Raw genomic sequence first — 22,684 nt, forward strand, 5'->3', positions numbered from 1 at the left:
TCAGTGGGGTAGGTCCTTTAGTGCCGGGTGGGTCAGTGGGGTAGGTCGTAGAGTCATAGAGATATACAGCACTGAAACAGACCCTTTGGTCCAACTCATCCATGCTGACCAGATATCCTAAATTAATGTAATCCCATTTGCCAGCATTTGGCCGAATTATCTCTTAGCCCTTCCTATTCATATATCCATGCAGATACCTCTTCAATGTTCTAATTGTACCAGCCTCTACCACTGCCTCTGGCAGCTCATTTCATACACACACCACCCTCTGTGTGAAAAAGTTGCCCCTTAGGTCTCTTTTAAAGCTTTCCCCTCTCACCTTAAGCCTGTGCCCAACCTGGAGAAAAGACCCTGCCTATTTACCCTTTCCATGCCTGTCATGAATTTATAAACCTTTATAAGGTCACCCGTCAGTTTCCAACACTCCAGGGAAAATAGCCCCAATCTATTCAGCCTCTGTCTATATTTCAAACCCTCCAACATCCTTGTAAATCTTTACTAAACCCTTTCTATTTTCACATCATCCTTCCAATAGCAGGGAGACCAGAATTGCACACAGTATTCCAATAGTGGCCTAACCAATATCCTGTACAGCTGCAACATGACCTCCCAACTGCTGTACTTTATATTAGACTTTTTTTTACAAAGGGGATACAACCTGTCCACATGCACCCCAAGATTCGTATATGCTTCAATAAGGTCACCTCTCATTCTTCTAAACTCCAGAATACAAATCAAACCTACTCAATGTTTCCTTATTAAAAAAAATCCCTCCATACCCAGGATTAACCAAGTGAACCTTCGCTGAACTGCATCCAATGCAAGTTAATCTCTTGGAGACAGTAAGGACTACAGATGCTCGAAGCTACAGTCAATAAACGTGGAGCTGGAAAAGCACATCAGGTCAGACAGCATCCGAGCAGCGGGAAAGTCAAAGTTTCGGGCCGAAACCCTTCATCAGGATAGACTTTTCTGCTCCTTGGATACTGTCTGACCTGCCAAGTTAATTCCTCCTTGGATAAGGGGATCAAAACTATTCACAGTATTTCAGCTATGGTCTGACCAGTACCTTGTTTTGTCTTAGTAAAACCTCCCTAATTTTATACTCCATTCCATTTGCCTTCCCTATTACCCACTAAACTTGGATATTAGATTTTTATGATTCATGCACTCCAAGTTCCTGTGAGAGCTCTCAACATTGACTTTGGACCCCATGAAGGATGGTGGTATCAATTCAAACATGGGCATAGAAACGTCCTCCTGCTATAACCTATCACCGCTCCCCGAGACCTAACTTCCCTCAGTTGAAGAGGCTATGCCTTCATGTTGACCATTACCTGGAGGAAGTGCTGAGAGTGGCAAAGGAGCAGAATGTACTTTGGGTGAGGGACTTCAATGTCCAACATTAAAAGTTGCATGGGAGCACCATTACTGAGCTAGCTGAATCTTAAAGGAGATAACTGCTCAACTAGTCTTTAGTAAGCGGTGAGGGAAAGAGAGAGAAAAATATAATCAACCCCATCCTCACCAATCTACCTGTTATGATATAATTATTGGTGGTGCTTAAGGCGCTCCTCAATATTAAACTTTTCAGGCCCATACCCCGGATAAAACATTCCAACTACAGCCTAATCAGTGACTTATAAAAGGTATAACAGGGCTATATAAAATATAAAAGATAAAGCCCCACACATGTTACCACGAAAGACTCTCCCTCTCATCTCCCTCCTCATCTGAGGCACGGTGACCCTCAGGTTAAACCGTGACCACCCATCTCTCTCTAACGGTATCTAATGGTCTGGTAGGACTATGGCAACTTTACTTATAGGATATAGTAAGTCACCATTGTTCCAGATGACCATAAGGCTGCCATCTCATAAGAGAAACAGCCGGTGGTTGGAGATCAGCATGCCTCAGCTAAGGGGAGAGGCTGAGGAGGAAAATCCCCCTACCCGCTAAACCTCAGCTGGTGCAGGAATTGAATCCATGCTGTGGACATCACTCTGCATTGCAGATCAGTCATCCAGGCTAACTAGCCCTCATTATATCAGATATTCAGCACAGAAACAGACCAGTGAGCCCAAAGAGATTATGCCTGCATTCATTCTCCACTTGCACTCCCTGCATTGCCATCAACATACTTTACTGCCTCATCTAGCTTCCCCTTAAATGCATTTACTCTACACTATTCACTTCATATGGCAAAAGGTTTCACATTCTTCCTATTCTGTAAGAGGTTTCTTCTGAACTCCCTATTTGGTTAGAACTTTCAAAATTGACTGCCTCTAGTTTTGCTCTTCCTGACATGGAAATATTCCCCCTGTATTTATTCCACAAAAATTATATAATTTGAAAGACTTCCATTAGTTGCCAGCTTTAGTTCAGGAGGATTAGGTGCCCTAGGCAAACCTTCAGCCATGTTCCCTACACCAATGATGCAGCATGACCTCTTAACTTACCAAGGTGATTTGTGTGAGCAAACAAGCTCCAGCCCCACAGGAAAATGTGGTCTAGGAGATTAATAGGTATATGCCAAACTACATCATTAACCCTGTAAAATCACACATTGGGACCTGCTGGACCATGTTTCCGTGCCTTGTGTATAAAGTTAATAATATGCTTGCTTGTAGAAATGTCCCTACCCCTGGGTCAGGAGGCCAGGTTCATGTCCCACCTGCTGCAGAAGTGTATCATAGCATCTCTGAACAGGTTGATTAGAAAATTTGGTGCATGGTTAACACATGTTCATCAGTCTGCACTGGCACTTGTCTGGTTGACTGTCCACAGCTCCTTGAATCTGGTTCTAATGTTTATAGAGGAGGGGGAAGGAGTAAACAATAGGTGGAGATGGAGCCCGGAGAGAAAGAGAAAAACAGCCAATGAGACTATTGCTAAATCTTGAGTTCTGCAGACAAAACCTGGGAGAATACTGGGTAGAAGTGGTAGTGTCTTCCTTTCAGATCACACCTCCTCCCCCTCTCCCCACAGACTTTTAGAATGGTCTTCACTGTTGTTCTCCCCCTAATGTTCTCAGCCCCGAAACCCCTCACCAGGCATATCAGACAGCTGATAAAAGTCCGCACTCCCATGGCAGGGTGAATAGGTTAGAAAGCTGGTCGAAGGAAACACATACAAATGGTTGTGGAACAAGATAGACAGACAGCATAATGTTGTGTTCAGGTTTAGAATCACTTCAAACTGATCAAACTTTTAAGATAAAATTATAAATAACAACAATACCTTAGTAAATAATATACACTCCAGAAGGCAGCAGGAAGTGTATTTGCCTGTGAAGCCCATAGCATTGTGATATGAGTCTTCCCTTTGCTAAGATCATCAAGTGCAGGTGAACGATCAAAAAGTGCCATTCTTTCCTCTATAAGGCTAGATTTATTGTCATTCTGTCTTAGGTTTTTGTGCAGTAATGCTTGTGCTAGAGCCATTCTTGATCGCTTGGCAACTTTCAAAAATAAAATTGGAATACCAGCAGCCAGAAGAGGAAATACATTGTCAAACACCTTAAAGTTCTCCATGATAGACTGAATGGCAGTATGCTGAGCCTTTATCTTTTCAATCTTATTATGTTTCATTTCTTTTTCACTTTTTCCAAAGAGTGTTAAATACCCAGCTTCAAACATTATCCTGTATGAAAATGCATAAAGGCTTTCAGTGGTCCAGTTTCTAGAATCTGACTCTTTCTTGTCTTGTAACATCACAAACTGGAGGTTTTCCATCATGCTTGAGATCAGAGGGTCCAAAGAGATTCCCTGCAGGGTCTTGTTGAAGATTTGATGAATCTCGTCATAGCTTACGCCATATTTAGCATCGGTAAAATCTGCATGACCAAATACCTGTGGAAGGTAAATTGGAACATTCTTTTCATTATAGTACATGAAAATTAAATTAAATCAATTCTTTGTTTATGATAGATCACAAAGAATTGCACATATCATAATATAAAGAAAAACAACACTTTGCAGATAATAAATACAGACTAGTTACTTTCTATACCACAATTTATAAATGAAAGCTGTCTTTTACACACAGATAATTATTATTTTGTGCTGCAGGCATTCAGGAAAGAATAGATAAAATGTCTCTTCTGACCTTCTTTGCCACAAAATTTGAACTCCTTTTCTTCTGATGAAAAGTTCACTAAATGTTAAATTAATAAAGAATTCAAAAGATTTCTTCTAACTGAGAGCAATTTGGTTCACTAGTTTTAAATACTAATAGCAGCAAGGATGGAGATCTCAGGAGTCCATTGACTAAACTAAAACTATGCTCAGAAACAGGATTCTTTCATTTAGTAGAAAACTGAAATCAATTTGCAAAGTGAAGAGCTGGTGACTTGTAAGAAAAAGGGTCATTTATCAGCAATGGGAGACAAACAACATGCTTATAGATGTGAAATTGTTGAAGGCTTCTGAAGCCAGAATGAGCTTAGCAAACTCAAAGCATTTTTTTTCAAAGAAAATTTCAAAGGCAATACGCATTGAGTCAAAGGTTGGTCACTGATGGGGCAGTGAAAGAAATGAGAACAGGTAGTAATCCAGTGTCAGGTTAGGAAATATGAATGGAGAAATTCACTGAGATAAAGTGCAGCAAATCTATGGAAAGAATTAAAGATAATATCTTAATATCAATTGTCTGATAGAGGAGAGATTTTCATTGTCATTGCCTGAGTGATAATCTAACTGGGTCAGTAGTCTGCTCTTTATTTAATGCATTTCATTTTCATGCCAGAAATCTACCCATTATTGTTTTTAGAAATTAGTTCCATAGAACCTCAACAAACTCCTTCAGAGATAGTAGGAACTGCCGATGCTGGACCCTTGAAGGGTCCAGACCTGAAATGTCAGCTTTCCTGCTCCTCTGATGCTGCCTGGTCTGCTGTGTTCATCCAGCTCTACACCTTGTATTCTTCAACAAACTCCTGATTGCTTGCGGGGCTGTTCCTGTTGTAAACCTGTATAAATGCTAGCAAAGCTGATCCAGAATTCACCTCTTTTATTGTCTTTTGTAGCAGTACATTGACCTTCTTTGGATCACTTGGTAAAGCATTACACATCCATCTCAACAAGTCTTTCTAATTTCTGTCTTCTAAATTCACTCTTTGCCAGCATTACTTTTCTCAGTTACGAGGACAAGTGCCCACTTACTTTAAACCACGTATAAGTCAACTTACTACTTTTGTCAACAACACAGTGAAGGTCCTATCCATTTTTTTCTTTGCCTTTGCAATTTGGACCTCTCTATCTCAACGTTGAAATAGAGGGATAACCTGATAAGTTGACAAGCAGTCTGTGTTCCCATTCCAATGTCTTCTCTTTGAAACAATCCATATATTTTGACATCTTTGGCAGTTCATGTCTTCAAACAGATACAACTTATGTAATTCGTCATAATCCTTGGTCAACAGAAAATGGGAACCATGTTTTATGGACTTCTTCCCTTTTCTAGTCTGCAGTATCCTATCAACCAGCATGAGAAATGATAAAAATAATAAAACTGTTCTTCCTCATTCTGGCTTCAGAAGCCTTCAACAATTTCACATCTATAAGCATGTTGTTTGTCTCCCATTGCTGATAAATGACCCTTTTTCTTACAAGTCACCATCTCTTCGCTTTGCAAATTGATTTCAGTTTTCTACTAAATGAAAGAATCCTGTTTCTGAGCATAGTTTTAGTTTAGTCAATGGACTCCTGAGATCTCCATCCTCATGGCTATCCTGCTGTCTTGGGGAAAAACAGTTTTTAAAAGTAATACTTAGTAATGAGCATACTGGTCCTTCATTTTAAAGTTGTACAAGCCAAACCAGACCAGTGTGCCTCATTCATCAGTGTTACTGTTTTCTCCTTCTGGGCTATTTTCACTTCATCCCTTAATATAAGAACAGTTTTATTATTTTTATCATTTCTCATGCTGGTTGATAGGATACTGCAGACTAGAAAAGGGAAGAAGTCCATAAAACATGGTTCCCATTTTCAGTTGATCAAGAGATTGACAGAGGAAATGAATGATAACTTTGGTAAATTGTGCTTAGGCACAATCTGCAAGACCTTAGCCTTGAGAATCTATTAGAATGACTAATTTAGTTAATCTTCAAATTCAGTGAAGACAAAAAACTGACAAAGCTAATGAACAGAAAAACCATGTTTCATGTATAACAGATGGCTGATCTGATTCCATAACATTATCACTCCTGCTGATGTAGAAAATTACTTTCAGGGAATCATTCAATTTTATCCCAATAACTTTCCTAGGAAGAAGTTACAGCCCAACATTGGGGCAATTTGTTGAATTAATGTTCCTCTTATAGAATAATTTAGTTTTACAGAATAGAATAAAGCAAGAAAATTATGCTTCATGCTACTTCTTTCCTTTGTAATTGGCTCCACCACCTCCTTTCGTACATACTCACCCTTGCTATAATAATGTTTTGTGAAAAGACAATGTTCATTTCTAATTGGATTGTAGTCTTGTTCAGATAGAATTAGCACTTAAGGTCATAAGTTTTAGGAGCACAATCAGGCCATTTGGCCCATCATGTCTGCTCTGCCATTCAATCATGGCTGATATGTTTCTCAACCCCATTCTCCTGCCTTCTCCCCATAACCCTTGATCCCCTTACTAGTCAAGAACCTATCTATCTCTGTCTTAAATACACTCAGTGACTTGGCCAGAATAACCATCAATAGCAATGAGTTCCACAGATTAACCACCCTCTGGCTGAAGAACTTCCTCCTTATTTCAGTCTAAAGGGTCATCCCTTCATTCTGAAGCCATGCCCTCAGGTCCTAGTCTCTCCTACTAGTGGAAACATCTTCTCTATATCCACTTTACCCAGGCATCTCAGTATTTTGTAAGTTTTAATCAGATCACTCCCTCATCCTTCTAAACTCCATCGAGTACAGACCTAGAGCCCTCGACCACTCCTCATATGACAGGTTCTTCATGCCCTAGGATGTTGAGACTAGCTATGTTTAATCCTGTATTGGTACCTGTTTTGAATAACAAGTACTACTTTGTGACAGAGTTATCATCTGCAGAGCAAAGTCACTTCAAAATGGCAACCATTCTGTGGTATTGCTACAATAGTCAAGGTGTTGTGCTGTAAACGCTTGGGTAACTGCTGCCTGATACTCAGGATGGACACTGAGTATTTGTTTTATTCATTCACAGGATGTGGGAGAACATCACTAGCGAAGCCAGTATTTATTGCCCCTTTTCAAATTGCCCTTGAGAAATTGATGACGATCCAATGCTTGTTACAATTCACATTTGAAGACCATCAGGTTTGAATCCAAAAGCCCATTCCCATATTTTGGCTCTGCATGGGCTGATGTACTGGCCTGATCTTACTGATAGAAATTGACTTTGTTTCTGTTTCCCCAGATACTGGTGCTGCAGAAAGGCATTGGTATAGTGGTAATGTCACTGAACAACAATCCAGAGGCACAGATGCTCCCTGACCAGTTGAGTTGACTAGCACTTTCTGTTTTAATTTCAGATCTCCAGCAGTAACTTTGTTTTTATAATAATCCAGAGCTCAGGCTATTGGTCTGGGAATGTAAGCTTAAATCCCACCATTGCAACTAATGGAATTTAAAATCAATTATTAAGTCTGGAATATAATGGTTAAAATAACAATTATCATTGATTGTTGGAAAAATTAAATTTCTTCACTAGACTCCTTTAGAGAAGGGAATTTGCCATTCTTACCTGGCCGAGATCCACAGCATTGTGGTTGAATCTTAACTACCCTCTGAAATAGCCAAGAAAGCCATTTACTTCAAGGGTAATTAAGGATGGGTAACAAATGCTGTCCTTGCTGGGGATGGCCACATCCATGAAAACAAAAAATTAAAGAAAATATTTGTAGTATTTTTGTTTTTGTTTATCATACAGGCTCAGGAGTGTTTTTGACTCACGATTGACTAACTTTAAGAAGTGTGTCATAGTATAGTTAAGCATTTTTTTTAAAAAAAGGTCTGACGTTTAACCCAGAAGTGTGTATCATTTCAATTACATTTAAAGTCAACTGGCAGCTTAATGTGCCAGGGTACAGGTGCTTTAGGTGAGACAGAAGTGGAGGAAAGAGGGAAGGGGGAGTTGCATTTTCAATTAAGGGGAGTATCACAGCAGTAGTCAGAGATGAAATAACTGAGGGATCATCCAGTGAGGCTTTGTGGGAGGAACTAAGAAATAAGAAGGGGATGGTGAGATTATTGGGGTTGTACTATAGGCCTCTAAATAGTTAACAGGAATTAGAGGAACAAATATGCAGGGAGATTAGGGAGACTTGCAGGAGCAATAGCGTTGTCATAGTGGGGGATTTTAATTTTCCTAACATAGACTGGGACTGCCATAGTGTTAATGGGGTGGAATCGGCTTAGATGGGGTGGAATTTGGTAAATGTGTTCAGGAAAGTATCCTCAAGCAGTACATAGAGGGTCCTACTCTGAAAGGGGCAAAACTCGATCTACTGTTTGGAAATAGGGCAGGACAGGTGACTGACGTGACAGTGGGGGAGCACTTTGGGACTAGTGACCATAGTTCTATTAATTGCAAAATAGTTATGGAGAAGGACAAAACTGGTCCACAGACTCAAGTTCTAAATTGGGGCAAGGTGAATGTTGATGGAATTAGACATGAATTTGCAGGGGTTGATTGGAGTATTTGTTTGCAGGCAAAGGGACCTCTGGCAAATTGGCGGCTTTAAAAGTATGATAGCTAGAGCTTATATGTTCCTGAGAGGTGAAGGGCAAGGTTGGCAGGAGTAGAGAACCCAGGGTGACAAGAGATATTGAGGCTTTGACCAGAAAAAGGAAGGAGGCATGGCTCAGGTACAGACAGCTGGGATTGAGCGAATCCTTGGAGGTACATAGAGGATACAGGAGTTTACTGAAGAAGGAAATCAGGGAATGAGATAGCTTTGGCTGAGAAGATTAGGGTGAATCCAAAGAGATTCTTTAAGTATAGTAAAGGAAAAAGTATAACTAATAGGACCCCTCAAGGACCAAGGTGGACATGTATGTGTGGAACCCCAGGAGTTGGGTGAGATCCTCAATGAATATTTCTCTCCTGTGTGGCCCATGGAGAAAGACATGAAGACTGGGGAACTTGAGGAAGTTAGTGGTGATATCTTGGAGACAGTCCCCACAGCAGAGGAGGTGTTGGACATATTTGAATGTATGAAGGTGGATAAATCTCCTGTCCTGATCAGATACACCTAAGAACCCTGAAAGAGCCTAAAGAAGAAATTGTGGGGGCCCTGGCTGATATATTTGCATCATTGTTAGCCATAGGTGAGGTCCCAGAGAACTGGAGGGTAGTGAATGTTGTCCCCTTATTCAAGAAGGGCTGCAAAGAAAATCCTGGGAATTATAGACCAGTAAGCCTAACATCTGTGGTAGGTAAGTTACTTGAGAATATTCTGAGGGATAAGTTATACATGCATGTAGAAAGGCAGGGTTTGATTAAGAGGAGTCAGCATGGCTTTGTGCTTGGGAGATCATGCCTCACTAATTTGTTAAGAGTTCTTTGATAAAGTGACCAGGAAGGTTGATGAGGGCAGGGCAGTAGACATAGTCTATATGGATTTCAGTAAGGCCTTTGATAAGGTTCCCCATGGTAGGCTGCTCTGGAAGATTCAATCACGTAGAATCCAGGGAGAGCTGGCAAATTATATACACAATTGACTTGATGGTAGGAAGCAGAGAGTAATAGTGCAAGGATGCTTGTCGGACTGGAGGCCTGTGACTAGTGGTGTGTTTTATGGGTCGGTGTTGGGCCCATTGCTGTTTGTTATCGATATCGATGATTTGGATGAGAATGTTCAAGGCATTGTTACTAAGTGTGAGGATGACACTAAAATAGGCGGTATCATGGACAGTGAGGAACGTTATCAGAAATTGCAGCAAGATCTTGATCAGCTGGGGAAGTGGGCCAAGAAATGACAAATGAAGTTTAATATAGATGTGAGAGGTGTTGCATTTTGGAAAGTTAAATCAAGGTAGGAGTTTCATGGTGAATGTTAGGGCCTTAAGGAGTGTAGTGGAACAGAGGGACCTTGGAGTTCAGGTGCATGGTTCTCTGAAAGTGGAGTCACAGCTAGACAGGGCAGTGAAGAAGGCTTTTCGCACACTGTCCTTCATTCAGTCATTGATTATAGAAGTTGGGAAGTTATGTTTTAGTTGTACAGGAAGTTGGTGAGGCCGCACTTGGAGTATTGTGTTCAGTTTTGGTCACCTTGCTATAGGAAAGATGTTATTAAACTGGAAAGAGTGCAGAAGAAATTTACAAGGATGTTCCCAGGGCTCAAGGGACTGAGTTATAGAGAGAGGTTGGACAAGCTAGGACTTTTTTCTTTAGAGCGTTGGAGACTGAGGGGGAATCTTATACAGAAGTGTATAAAATCATGAGAGGCATGGATAGGGAGAATACACTCAGTCTTTTTCCCATGGTTGGGAAATTGAAGACTAGACGGCATCATTTTAAGGTAAGAAGAGAAAGTGTACATGGGAACGTGAAGGGAAACTTTCTGACACACAGGGTGATACGCATAGGGAATGAGCTGCCAGTGGAAGTGGTTGAGGCGGGTACATTAACAACATTTAAAAGGCATTTGCACAAATACATGGATAGGAAAGGTTTAGAAGGATATTGGCCAACTGCAGGGAAATGGGGTTAGCATGGATGGACATTTTAGTCAGCATGGACCAGTTTGGGCTGAAGGGCCTGTCTCTGTGCTGTAGGACTCTATGACTCAACAGCTGTGCATGTTGTTCTAAGTTTGTCGATGATCAGTAGAAGGCAAAAAAACCAAACAGTCAAGAATGCAGAGGTTTGAGATGAGAAGACTGAGAAAAAGAAGCAAAGTAGATTTTATAATATTCATGAAGCTAAAGCACACTAGGGAAATTAATAGTGAATGTTATTTGGTTATGAGAAGGTAAGGTGGAGGTAGGGTAAGAATGAACATTCATAGGGCTTTATGATATTTTCCTCAGTAGTTCTTCCCCAAAGTTATGATCAGTAATTAGGAATGTAGAAATTCATCTCTAGGTGCTTAACTAAAATGTGTAAACATGTAAATTGTAATTTAATTACTTATGTTGCTGAGTACAGCGTGAATACTTATGTATGGCACAACAATGCAAATAAAACATGTTTATGCAAAGATAGCTAAACTGGGATAAAGTTAAAATAACTGAAGAGCAAAGAAAACAACCACAAACAGTGATTGATTATATACTTCCAAAAGCAACTTGTACAGGCAAGAACATGAGGTTAATTTAGCTGAAAGATCAGATATTGCTTACCCTGCAAAGTAAAGACATCCTACATATCCAAAAGTTGTTCACATGTCACTGACTTGATTATGCTCTGTAATTTTAACCTTGCTAAGCCACTTGGCAGGCTCAGACTTTGAAACTATCTTTTCAATACAGCAATCAAGACAGAAATTAGTTATGACTGAGTTATTGCAATACATTTAAATTATATTTCTGAATCCACCAATTCATACTCGGTTGCTTAACAACTTCCATTAAGATGTCCTCCATGTTTTCATGTTTAAATTAGATGCCCATTATAACACTAATGCCTAATCTTTTGATGGTATGAATTGTGTCAAATCAGATACTTGAAAAAAATGGTTTCTCCTCCATCTATGTTTAGCTTCACTTCCATGATTTTGGCAAGAAAGATTTAAGTCATTTCACCCCGATTTATATTAAATAAAAATTGCAGAGACTATTCAGCAGGTCAAGCAGCACCCATGAAGACAGTAACAGAGTTCCTTTTTCAGGTCAATGACCTTTCATCAGAACCATGGAATAGGGGAGACCGACATAAGAGGGGTAGGTGCAGGAAGAACAAAAATGGAAGGTCTGTGCTAAGGTGCAGGGCAAAGACATTAATAAATGAAAAATTTCACAATGCAAAAGTCAATGAGAGTAGAACTGTGTAAAGCAAAGAAATAAAGTTTGAGCCAGTGGAGGTAAGACTGACTATGTAACAGCTGTCTGAATGCAACAGGAAGCGATAATGAAAGATAGAAGACAGCAAAATATAATACTTCAAAAACATATAGACCAGATGATGCAGAGGTTATTATTTACGTTGCATGTATTGAGTCCAGAAGGCTGCAGAGTGCAGAGAAAAAATGAGATTGGAGCTGTGAAGAGGGAGCTGAAATATATCAGGTGGGAATTCGTCTGTGATTGGGGTTCCCCAACCAATGGAGAACTAGTGGGAGCCCTGCATTGCTTTCCTGCAGAAAGGACAATATGATTTATTCATCCTGAGGCACTTAACTAGTGAAAGAACTGAAGGAGGACATGAAGGAAGCAGCAAGTGGAAGAGATTCAGGCTTCCCAAGAAGACAAAAGAAAGGAAATCGATGAGTCAGGACAGTTGTTGGAGCAGCTTAGAAAAATAAAACATGCTGAATGAACAGAAAGCTTAAGCTTTGATATAACTAGAAAACTCTAAGTGAAATAACTCTACTGACAGTGGTATCCCGTCACCAAGTAGCCCTTTATTCACACGTGGAGAGTCCTTGACACTGATCCAGCTCCCTCAGAGCCAGCTTTCAGTGTGAGCAGAACATCTGACACTCCTGTTTATATCTGTCAGCCAGGGCTCCCTGAATGGACTGGATTAACATCCCCAATCAGGGAACTCCTATTCTGTGAGGTCCACCTGACTGACCTCATTACAATCACTAGACCAGGGTATACAACTGGAAACTGCAAAATGAGCAGGAAGCTCTTAAGGTATAAACCAGTAAATGCTAAGAAATTTTGAACCTTTTGAAACAATTTGAGGAATGAAATCTGTCAACAGCTAAACTAGAACAAACCATGGATTTAGTGCTTCGGGACAAGCAAATTCTGGAACAACAGAGGCAATCTGTGAAAGCAAAACTTGAAAACACAACAGGAAAGATAGACAATGGATGTGGCAATCAAAAGCACCTACAGAATCTGTAATCAGATTTTGAAAAGATATGAAAATAACAGGGCAGTTGTGGGGGTGATGGACCTGGTATTGGGAATTGGGCTCGGCCAGGTGATCAGAGCTTCAGTAGGGAATAGTGACCATAATTCCTTAAGTTCTTGGATACATATGGATAAGGACAAGAGAAATGGATGAAAGTGTTAAATTGGGAGAGGGCCAACTATAATCGAATTAGGTAAGAATTGGAGAATGTGGATTGAGAGTGGCTTTTTGAGGATAAATCCACACTTGACATATGGGAATCTTTTAAAGACCAGTTGATTAGAGTGCCAGACTGGCATGGTCCTGTAAAAATGAAGGACAGGAATGGCAGGATTCAGGAACCATGGATAACAGGGAAAATTATCAACTTTGTCAAAAAAAAGGGAAGCATACCCAAGGTCTAGGCAACTAAAAACAGACAAATTCCTTGAAGAATACAGAAAGTAGGAAGGAGCTCAAATGGGGAGTTAGGAGGGCTAAAAGGGCCTATGACATGTCCTTGACCAGTAGGGTTAAGGAGAATCCCAAGACATTTTATACATATGTTAGTGACAAGAGGGTCACTAGGGAGAGAGTAGGCCCATTCGAGGATGAAGGAGGGACGTTATGTGTGAAGCCAGAGGAAATTGGTGAAATCCTTAAGGAGTACTTTACATCGGTATTCACCAAAGAGAGGGATGTCAGGGATGTCTCAGGCAGGTTACCATAATGAAGGAGGAAGTGTTGGGTGTTTCGAAACGCATTAAGGTATACCAGTCCCCAGGGCCAGATGGGATCTGTCCCAGGATAATGTGGGATGAAATAGCTGGGGCCTTAACAGACATCTTTGCATTCTCTTTGGCCTCAGGTGAGGTTCCAGAGGACTGGAGAATGACTAATTTTTTTCCTTTGTTTAAGAAGGGAAACAGAAGATAATCCAGGTAATTAAAAGCCGGTGAGCCTGACATCAGTGGTGGGGAAGCTATTGGAGAAGATACTGAGAAAGAGGATTTATTCACATTTGGAAGTGAATGGACTTTTTAGTGACAGGCAGCATGGGTTTCTGTGGGGAATGTTGTGTCTCACCAACTTGATTGAGTTTTTTGAGGAGGTGAGAAGAACGATTGATGAAGGAAGGGCAGTGATGCTGTCTACATGGACTTTAGTAAGGCATTTGATAAAATGGCCAAGGATATTTCATTGCAACTTTTAGCTCTCCTAACTCCCTGTTTGAGCTCCTTCCTACTTTCTCTATTCTTCAAGGACTTTGTCGGTTTTTAGTTGCCTAGACCTTAGGTATGCTTTCTTTTTTCATGGCAGGCTGGTACAAAAGGTGGAGTCTCAAGGGATTCGAGGTGTGCTGGCTAGTTGCATACAAAACTGGCTTGGTCATAGAAGACAGAGAGTAGTGGTGGAAGGGTGCGTTTCAGAATGAAGATCAGTAACTAGTGGTGTTCCACAGGGATCAGTGCTGGGACCGTTGTTGTTTATAATATATATAAATAATCTGGAGAAAAAATGTAGGTGGTCTGATTAGTAAGTTTTCAGATGACACCAAAATTGACCAAATTGCAGATAGTGAGGAGGATTGTCAAAGGACTCCATGGGAAATAGATAGATTGCAGATTTGGACAGAGAAATGGCAGATGGAGTTTAATCCAGACAAATGCAGGGTGATGCATTTTGGAAGATCAAATTCAGGTGTGAATTATACAATCCCTTAGGAGCATTGACGTAGAGAGGGATCTGGGCGTACAGGTCCGCAGATCCCTGATAATGACAACACGGGTGGATATGGTGGTCAAGGAGGCATACAGTATGCTTGCCTTCATTGGTTGGGGCATCAAATATAAAAGTTAGCAAGTTATGTTACAGCTGTATAAAACTTCAGTGATGCCACACTTGGAATATTGTGTGCAGTTCTAGTTGCCACACTACCAGAAAGACCTGGATGCTTTGGGGAGGGTGCAGAGAAGGCTTAGCCAGGGTGTTGCCTAGTCTGGAAGGTTTTAGTTATGAGGAGAGGTTGGATAAACTCAGATTGTTTTCACAGGAAATATAGAAGTTGAGGGTAAACCTGATAGAGGTCAACAAAATTATGAGAGGCATAGATAGGGTGGATAGTCAGAGGCTTTTTTCAGGGTTGAAAGGTCAACTACAAGAGGGCACAGGTTCAAGGTGAGAGGGGGAAAGTTTAGGGGAGAAATGCAGGGAAAATTTTTCACCCAGAGGGTGGTGGGTGCCTGGGACGCACTGCCAGTGAAGATGGTGGAAGCAGGCACGTTAGCAACGTTTAAGACGACTCTTGATAGACACACGAACGGAAGGCAAACAGAGGGATAGAAACTGGGAATGGATAATAAGTAGTAGGTCTAGCTAAGGATTAGAATCAGCGCAGGCTTAGTGGGCCAAACGCCCTGTTCCTGTGCTGAATTATATTGTATTTTTTAAAATAAACTAACTCACAGAGTTCATCAATCCCCAGTGAGTGACTGATTGTTTACACGTTATCATTTACATGACATACTCATGTGTTTTTATTCAGACTGTAATTGCAAGACAATTTGCCATCAGTTAAACTTCTTGTAAAATATGATAAATCCATTAAATCAGAGAAAGTAATACAATATGATCAATAAAATTAGCAACTTATTCAGTTCATCATTTTGCACTGTACTTGAGAAACAATACTTCAGAAAACAAGCAGGAGCTCTCACCCTTCTTGAAATTTTTAATGCAATGGTCTGAAAATCCAGATGTTTTCCATGTCGAATTACAGAGCTGTATGAGAAGGGGTCGGTGATGAACGTGATGAAGTTTCCAGCTATTTTACATGTAAAAACATCTCCATATTTCTTCTGGCGAGTTTGCAGAAACTTAAGAGGATTAGCACTAAACTCTAAAGCACAACCAATGAATGGAATCCAACCATTTTCAATGGGAGGCTCCCCCTCTCTTCTGCAGAAAGAAAAATATTGAAATAAATCAATGGAAATTAATATTCTCTGCACATCATTTAAATATAGTGGATGAGCGGGAATCACATCCCTCAAGAAAATTCAACCCAACAGCGTACTGAGGAAAGTTGCTCGAAAAATAATTGCAATCCATCCAGTTTCATGCCAATTCTAATCCTTACTTAGACCTGCTACTTATTGCCCATGCGTGGTTTCTATCCCTCTGTTCGCCTCCCATTTATGTGTCTATCGAGATACGCCTTAAATGTTGCTAACGTGCCTGCTTCCACCACCTCCACTGGCAGTGCATTCCAGGCACCCACCACCCTCTTGGTGAAAAATTTTCCCTACATTTCTCCCCAAACCTGTGCCCTGTTGTATCATAGAATTTCTACAGTGTGGAAACAGGCCCTTTGGCCCAACAAGTCCACACTGACCCTCACAACGTATCTCCCAGACCCATCCCCCTTTAACCCCCCCTAATCTAGGCATCCCTTGAACTCTACAGGCAATTTAGCACAGCCAATCCACCTAACCTGCACATCTTTGGACTGTGGGAGGAAACTGGAGTACCTGGAGGAAACCCATGCAGACATGGGAAGCATGTGCAAACTCCACACAGACAGTCACCCAAGAGTGGAATCAAATCCAGGTCCCTGGCGTTGTGAGGCAGCAGTGCTAACCACTGAGCCACCATGCCACCCCAGCTGACCTTTCCACCCTGGAAAAAAATCCTCTGACTATCCACCTTATCTATGCCTCTCATAATTTAGTGGACCTCTATCAGGTCATCCCTCAGCCTTCATCTTTCCAGTGAAAACAACCTGAGTTTATCCAACCTCTCCTCATACTAAAAACCTCCACACCAGACAACATCCTGGTAAACCTTTGCTGCACACTGTCCATCCTCATCAATTTTGGTGTCATCCACAAACTTACTAATCAGACCATCTACATTTTCCTCCAGATCATTTATATATATATATATATATATATATATAAATAAAATAAACAACAAAGGTCCCAGCACTGATCCCTGTGGGACACCACTTATTACTGATCCACATTCTGAAAATCACTCTTCCACTGCTACTCTCTGTCTTCTATGACCAAGCCAGTTTTGTGTACATCTAGGCAGCATACCTTGGATCCCTTTTGTATCAGCCTGCCATGAGGTACCTTATCAAGTATCTTACTCCATGTAGACAACATCCACTGCCTTTTCCTCATCAATTGTTCTGACATCTTCTCAAAAAACTCAATCAAGTTGGTGAGACATGACCTTCCCCGTAGAAACCCATGCTGCTTATCACTAACAAGTCCATTCACTTCCAAGTGTGAATAAATCCTCTCTCTTAGTATTTTCTCCAACAGCTTCCCCACCACTGACATCAGATTCATTGGCCTGTAATTACCTGGATTATCTCTGTTTCCCTTCTTAAACATTTAGATATTTTTGAATATTTTACACACTGATAAAGTAAGAGTGTTTAGAGTTACCTTGAGCTTTTTTCTACTCATTCACGTGATGTGGGTGTCCGAGTCTAGGGCCACATATAAAGCCCATTCCTATTTCCCAAAGGACAGTTCAGAGTCACCCACATCACTCTGGGTCTGGAGTCACATGTAGGCCACACACCAGGTAAGGACAGCAGATTTTATTTCATAAAGGGCATTAGTGAACCAGATGGGTTTTACAATTGACAGTGGTGACATGGTCACCATTAGGTGGGGCTTTTTATTCCAAATTTTCTTTGGAATTTAAATTTTACCACTTACCATGATGGGATTTAAATCCCAGATCCCTGGATGATTAGCCTAAAGTTCTGGACTGCTAGTCCAGTGGCATTATCACTACATCCACATTATACGAGTGATTTAATTGGTTTCTAATTATCTGTAAACTGTATCTTTTTGATATTTCAGTTCCGTTGAATTTGTAAACATTACTGCAAAGTATCTTAGTTCTTTGTTACTGCTAGATTAAATGGCTGACGCTTCAGAGAATTTAATTAGGGATGTCTCATGGATTTTGTGACTCATTTTTACTTCGTTAGTATACCAGTTTTAATGATAGAAAAAGGAAAGAAATATCACAACCTCAAGTTGCAAAATATGTAAAATGAGGTCAGTACACATAATAGATCACTTAATTAATCTCATTGGATCTTATACCAATCAAACAAATGTAAAATCAAGCTTCACAAGAAATTGAAGTCCCACCAGTATTGATAGTAATTTTGACTGTTAGTAGTGAAATACTGAAGAACTACATAAATTAAATCATGCATAAACAAGTTTGTTAGGTTAATTGGAAAGTTCCTTTCAACAATAAATCATATATCGTAAGGAACAAAGACAGCGAAAGAATCACCACAATTCTAAATTTAGGAAAGTGTCAGGATAACACAGACCAGACAGTGAAATGGCACAACAGCTTCATGTGGAGGTGGTGGCCTACTGGCATTATCACTGGACTGTTAATCCAGAGGCATAAAGGATTCTGGTTCAAATTCTACCACAGGAAATGGTGGAGTTTGAATTCAATAAAAGTCTGGAACTAAGAGTCTAGTGGTGGCCATTTTTGTTGACTGTCAGAAAAATCCCCTGTCTGGTTCACTAATGTCCTTTAGGGAAGGAAACTGCCATTCTTACCTGGTCCGGCCTACATGTGACTCCAGACCCACAGCAATGTATTTTACTCTTAACTGTCCTCTGGACAATTAGGGATGGGCAATAAATGCTGGCTTAACCAATGATACCCTCATGCCATAAATGAATAAAAGAAAATCAATTTGGAAGTGGCTTTGGAGAATTGATATGAAAAGACAGTATATTGTAAGTGGCACTACTTTGGAATATGTACGTAAGTGCCCACCTTAGTGCCCATACACTGATCCTGAAAGGTGATGTGGCAAATTGATAAGATGGTTACAAAAATAAACACGTTGGTTAACTTGTGTGTCTATCGGTAGGTGAAGATAACAGTAAGGAAATGATATTACAATTTTATAAGTCGCATGTTGGGTCTCAACTGGAGTACTGTAGTCAATGCTAAGCAACATATTTAAGGAAAGATGTAAATCGTTCAGAAAATGAAGAGAGAAGATTTTTTAGTTTTTTTTTAAACTGAGGATTAGTCACCTTGGAACAGGGAAAGTTAAAAGGTGACCAAATATGGATCTTCAAGATGTTGAAGCATTTCATGAGCAGGTGGAAAAAATTAGTCCCTCTGGTAAGTGAGTCAGGAATCGATTTAATATCATTGGGAATGGGGAGGGGGTGCAGAGGGGGTACGAGGGTATTTTATTCCACCTTTCAGAATTTGGAACAATGTACTGTACCTGAAAAGACAGTGAAAGTTAATTCCATAAAAGTTTTAGAATTTGGGCAGGTCATGAGGAACTTACAAGAGTTATGGATAGAAAAAAAGTGATGTGAGACTAAGCATTCTTGTTCTTTCCAAACACTAGTACAGATATGACAGGCTGAATGGCCACCTTCTGTGCTGTAGGTTCCCATGAGTCTGTGAATATATTGCAACACATTATTAATTCTTAAAGACACTTTCAGACAAATTGTCCCGTTTTATTGAAAGTAGCTTGAAAACGTTGCTCTCGGATTGGCAGCTCTCTCAGAAGCCCTTCACTGTTTCTCTTGAAGCAGACAGATTTATCTCTGGATATGTACAGTCATCCTTTGCCCTTTCTCTCTTTATCTATTCTGTTATCATTCTGTTAAGATTTCCTTGGTTCTAATAGTTGGTGCATTTTATCCCAGCCTTGAAGTTGGCTGTCAGCCGAGTTCATTTGTTATCAGTCTCATGTCTGACAATGACAGTTATATGTTCAAGTCCCACGGAAATGTTGTCCAGTGTTGAAGAGTACTGCCTTTCAGCTGAGATATTAAACTGAAACCCTATATATTCTCAAAGATAATGGAGGCCACAGCAATGTTTCAAATAAGAATGGAAGAGTTCTCTCTGATGTCCTGGTCAATATTAACCCCTTAATTGACATTAAAAAAACAGATCATCTGATCATTATCATGTTGCTGACTACCATTTATCTTTGGAGTGCAGGACATCTTTTATTTTAATTGGACACTTTCCTCTATTTCTTTAGTTAGTCACAGATGATGCATTCTTTCTCAATATTTTTCATGATTCTGAAATATCTCTTTAAATGTTTACCACTATTTCTCTACCATCAAATCTTTTAATTTATTCAGCCAGACCTCTTTGGCCAACCTTGCGTTCATGCCCCAGTGATTGCCTTTGTTTAACTGTTGTTTTGGGCAGAAGTATCTCACTCTGAAACTGAATGTGAAATTCTAAATTGGGTAATGACTTATACCAAGAGGATCCTTTCCAGGATTAATCAATCCTGTTTCATTACACATTATCAGATCAAAAACATCCTCTCTCTGATTGTTTCCAAAATGTATTTTCTGAGAAACTGTCCTGAATATTCTCTATTAACTCATCTTTCGAGTTTACTTTTGCTACTTTGATTCATCTAATCTGTCCTGGCTTCTGCCGGCTGTGCAAGCCTGAAAGCTGATGGCCCTACTCCTGCTCCTGTTTCATATGTAAAGATTAAAATCTCCCACAAATATTAGAGAACGTTTTCTGTAAGCGTCTGTCATATACTCTGTTCTTCAAGGTGGCTATGTCAGGGGCCCTACAGACTGTCCTTAGCAGGGCTTTCTTTCCTTTCCTATTTCTTAGCTCCACCCAACCTGATTCTACATTTTGATCCTGTGTACCACAATCATTTTTGACTGAATTACTGATCACGCGGACTTAATAACAGAACAAGTCACCTCTTCTAACTTTATTTCGTAATGACAAATCACACAAGAAAACCAATGGACAGAGTGAAACGTTTACTGTTTGTGGTGAAGTTTCTTTCTTCCCCTGTTAACGAATGCCCCCGCCAGCAGTTACTGTGCACACAGCTTGTGCAGGAAGTTTTTCCCAACATTAACTATACAAGGCTATGCAGAAACGGCTAGGCTCCCTGCCATTTCAATTCGGCCAGGAGCTTCCTTTTGCTAATGCACGTCTGGCCCCTATAAGCCTACGTTTCCAGTTTCTGCCCCATTTCTTTATCGTCCTCTAGAATGGCATAAGCAGAACATTCTGGACAAGAAAATTATCCTGTGACACCCCGTCAAAAAAAAACAGAATGCATTCTAGCTTTTAAAAGTAACGTGGATAAAGATGTGCAGGGGGAACATACAAGAGCAAAGGGCACGGGAATCAGAGCAAATGAAGAGTACATTCAGAAAAGGGTTGCCTGTTCTGTTCAGTACTGATTGAGAGGTGACATTCTATTATCCTAGGATTTACAAAGCGAGTTCTGTTTCTGACGGTACAACAAGCTTGTGAAGAGCGCAGAGACAGTAAGAGAAATGTGCACTTGCCTTCTCCTGATCTTTAGCAGCAGGAACAAGCCGAGAGTGAGTGCTGCCAACGTGCCCACGACCCACACACTCAGCACTGCCATTGGGGGTAATTCGTCCGTAACAGCAGGAGATGCCAGCAATAACAGAGGTTCAGTAGAGCTTCCCTTCGATTTCCCCGGATCCACCGCCAAAGACAGCTCCTTCCGGTCCGGGAAAGAAAGCCGCTGTGAACAGGGTAAAGGCCTTTCAGAGCGGACAAGCAAACCACAGGCAGGTCGTGGCTTGGATTCGGCGATGTTATGAACTTTAGCCAGGCACAGTGCCACAGACACAGCCCTTGAAGCTGAATCACTTTACAATCTGAAAGGGGGCTGGGAGGAGGAGATGCAGATTCAGAGAGAGAAAAAAGAAAGGATTGCGGTGCTGGAAATCTGAAATAAAATTAGAAAGTATTGGAGAAACTCAGCAGGTCTGGCAGCCGCTGTGCAGAGAAAGCAGAGTTAATGTTTCGGGTGCAGTGAGCCTAGCTACCATCCGTTCTGAGGAAGGGTCACTGGGACCAGGAATGTTAACTTTGCTTTCTCTCTCCACAGGTCCCACCAGAACTGTCGAGTTTCCCCAGATTCAGAGAGCGTTTGGTTGTGATATCAACATCTTTTGGTTTGGTTTGTAACTGTGGTACATTCCGGATAAAATTATATTAAAAACTTGCAATTCGAATAATTTTACAACACTTTATTTAAACTTTCTGTAAATATAGACTGATACAGAAAAACAATAGTGATTTACATGTGGTTGGGTTCAGCAGGAAATTAATTTAGAATCATGGAATCAATTTTACAGCACAGAAGGAGGCCATTCAACCGATTATATCTGTACTGGCTCACGAAACAGCTACCTAGCCAGTCCCATTCTCCAGCCCTTTACATAGCCCTGTAAATTCATCCCTTTCAAACATATATCCAGGTCACTTTTGAAAGCTTCCAAGAAATCTGCCCCCACCACTCTTCCAGGTAGTGCATTCCAAATCTGAACAACTCTCTGAGTAAAGAAGTTTCTCCTCATCTCACTCCTCTGTCTCTTGCTGACAATCTTGAATTTGTGGCTCTTAGTTACTGACATAGCAACTGATGGAAATCGAATATCCTTCTTTACCTTGTCAAAGTTGTTCATAACTTTGAGCACCTCAATAAGATCACCCCTTAATCTTTTCTGCTCCTAGAAGAATAAGCCCAATTTCTCTAATCTTTTATCCATAACCCCTCATTCCTGGTACCATTCTAGTAAATCTCCTTTGCACTGTCTCCAGGGCTTTAATATGTATCCTT

At 40.5% G+C, this 22,684-nt stretch overlaps 1 protein-coding gene across 1 annotated transcript in view; it reads right to left on the reverse strand.

Moving 5' to 3' along the window:
- The window catches only part of LOC109931928 (cytochrome P450 7A1), a 33,334-nt gene extending 11,632 nt beyond the window's left edge, over window positions 1-21,702 (reverse strand). The window contains exons 1-3 of the mRNA XM_048595992.1: window positions 21,375-21,702; window positions 15,708-15,948; window positions 3,241-3,851 (exon numbers count right to left, since the gene is read on the reverse strand). Coding sequence (XP_048451949.1) covers window positions 3,241-3,851; window positions 15,708-15,948; window positions 21,375-21,457 — 935 coding nt within the window. The 5' untranslated portion in view covers window positions 21,458-21,702. The remainder of the gene's footprint in view (window positions 1-3,240; window positions 3,852-15,707; window positions 15,949-21,374) is intronic.
- Between the last annotated feature and the right edge of the window lie 982 nt (window positions 21,703-22,684).

Source organism: Rhincodon typus, chromosome 4 (genome assembly GCF_021869965.1).
Source record: "Rhincodon typus isolate 14 chromosome 4, sRhiTyp1.1, whole genome shotgun sequence".
Classification (NCBI taxonomy): domain Eukaryota; kingdom Metazoa; phylum Chordata; class Chondrichthyes; order Orectolobiformes; family Rhincodontidae; genus Rhincodon; species Rhincodon typus.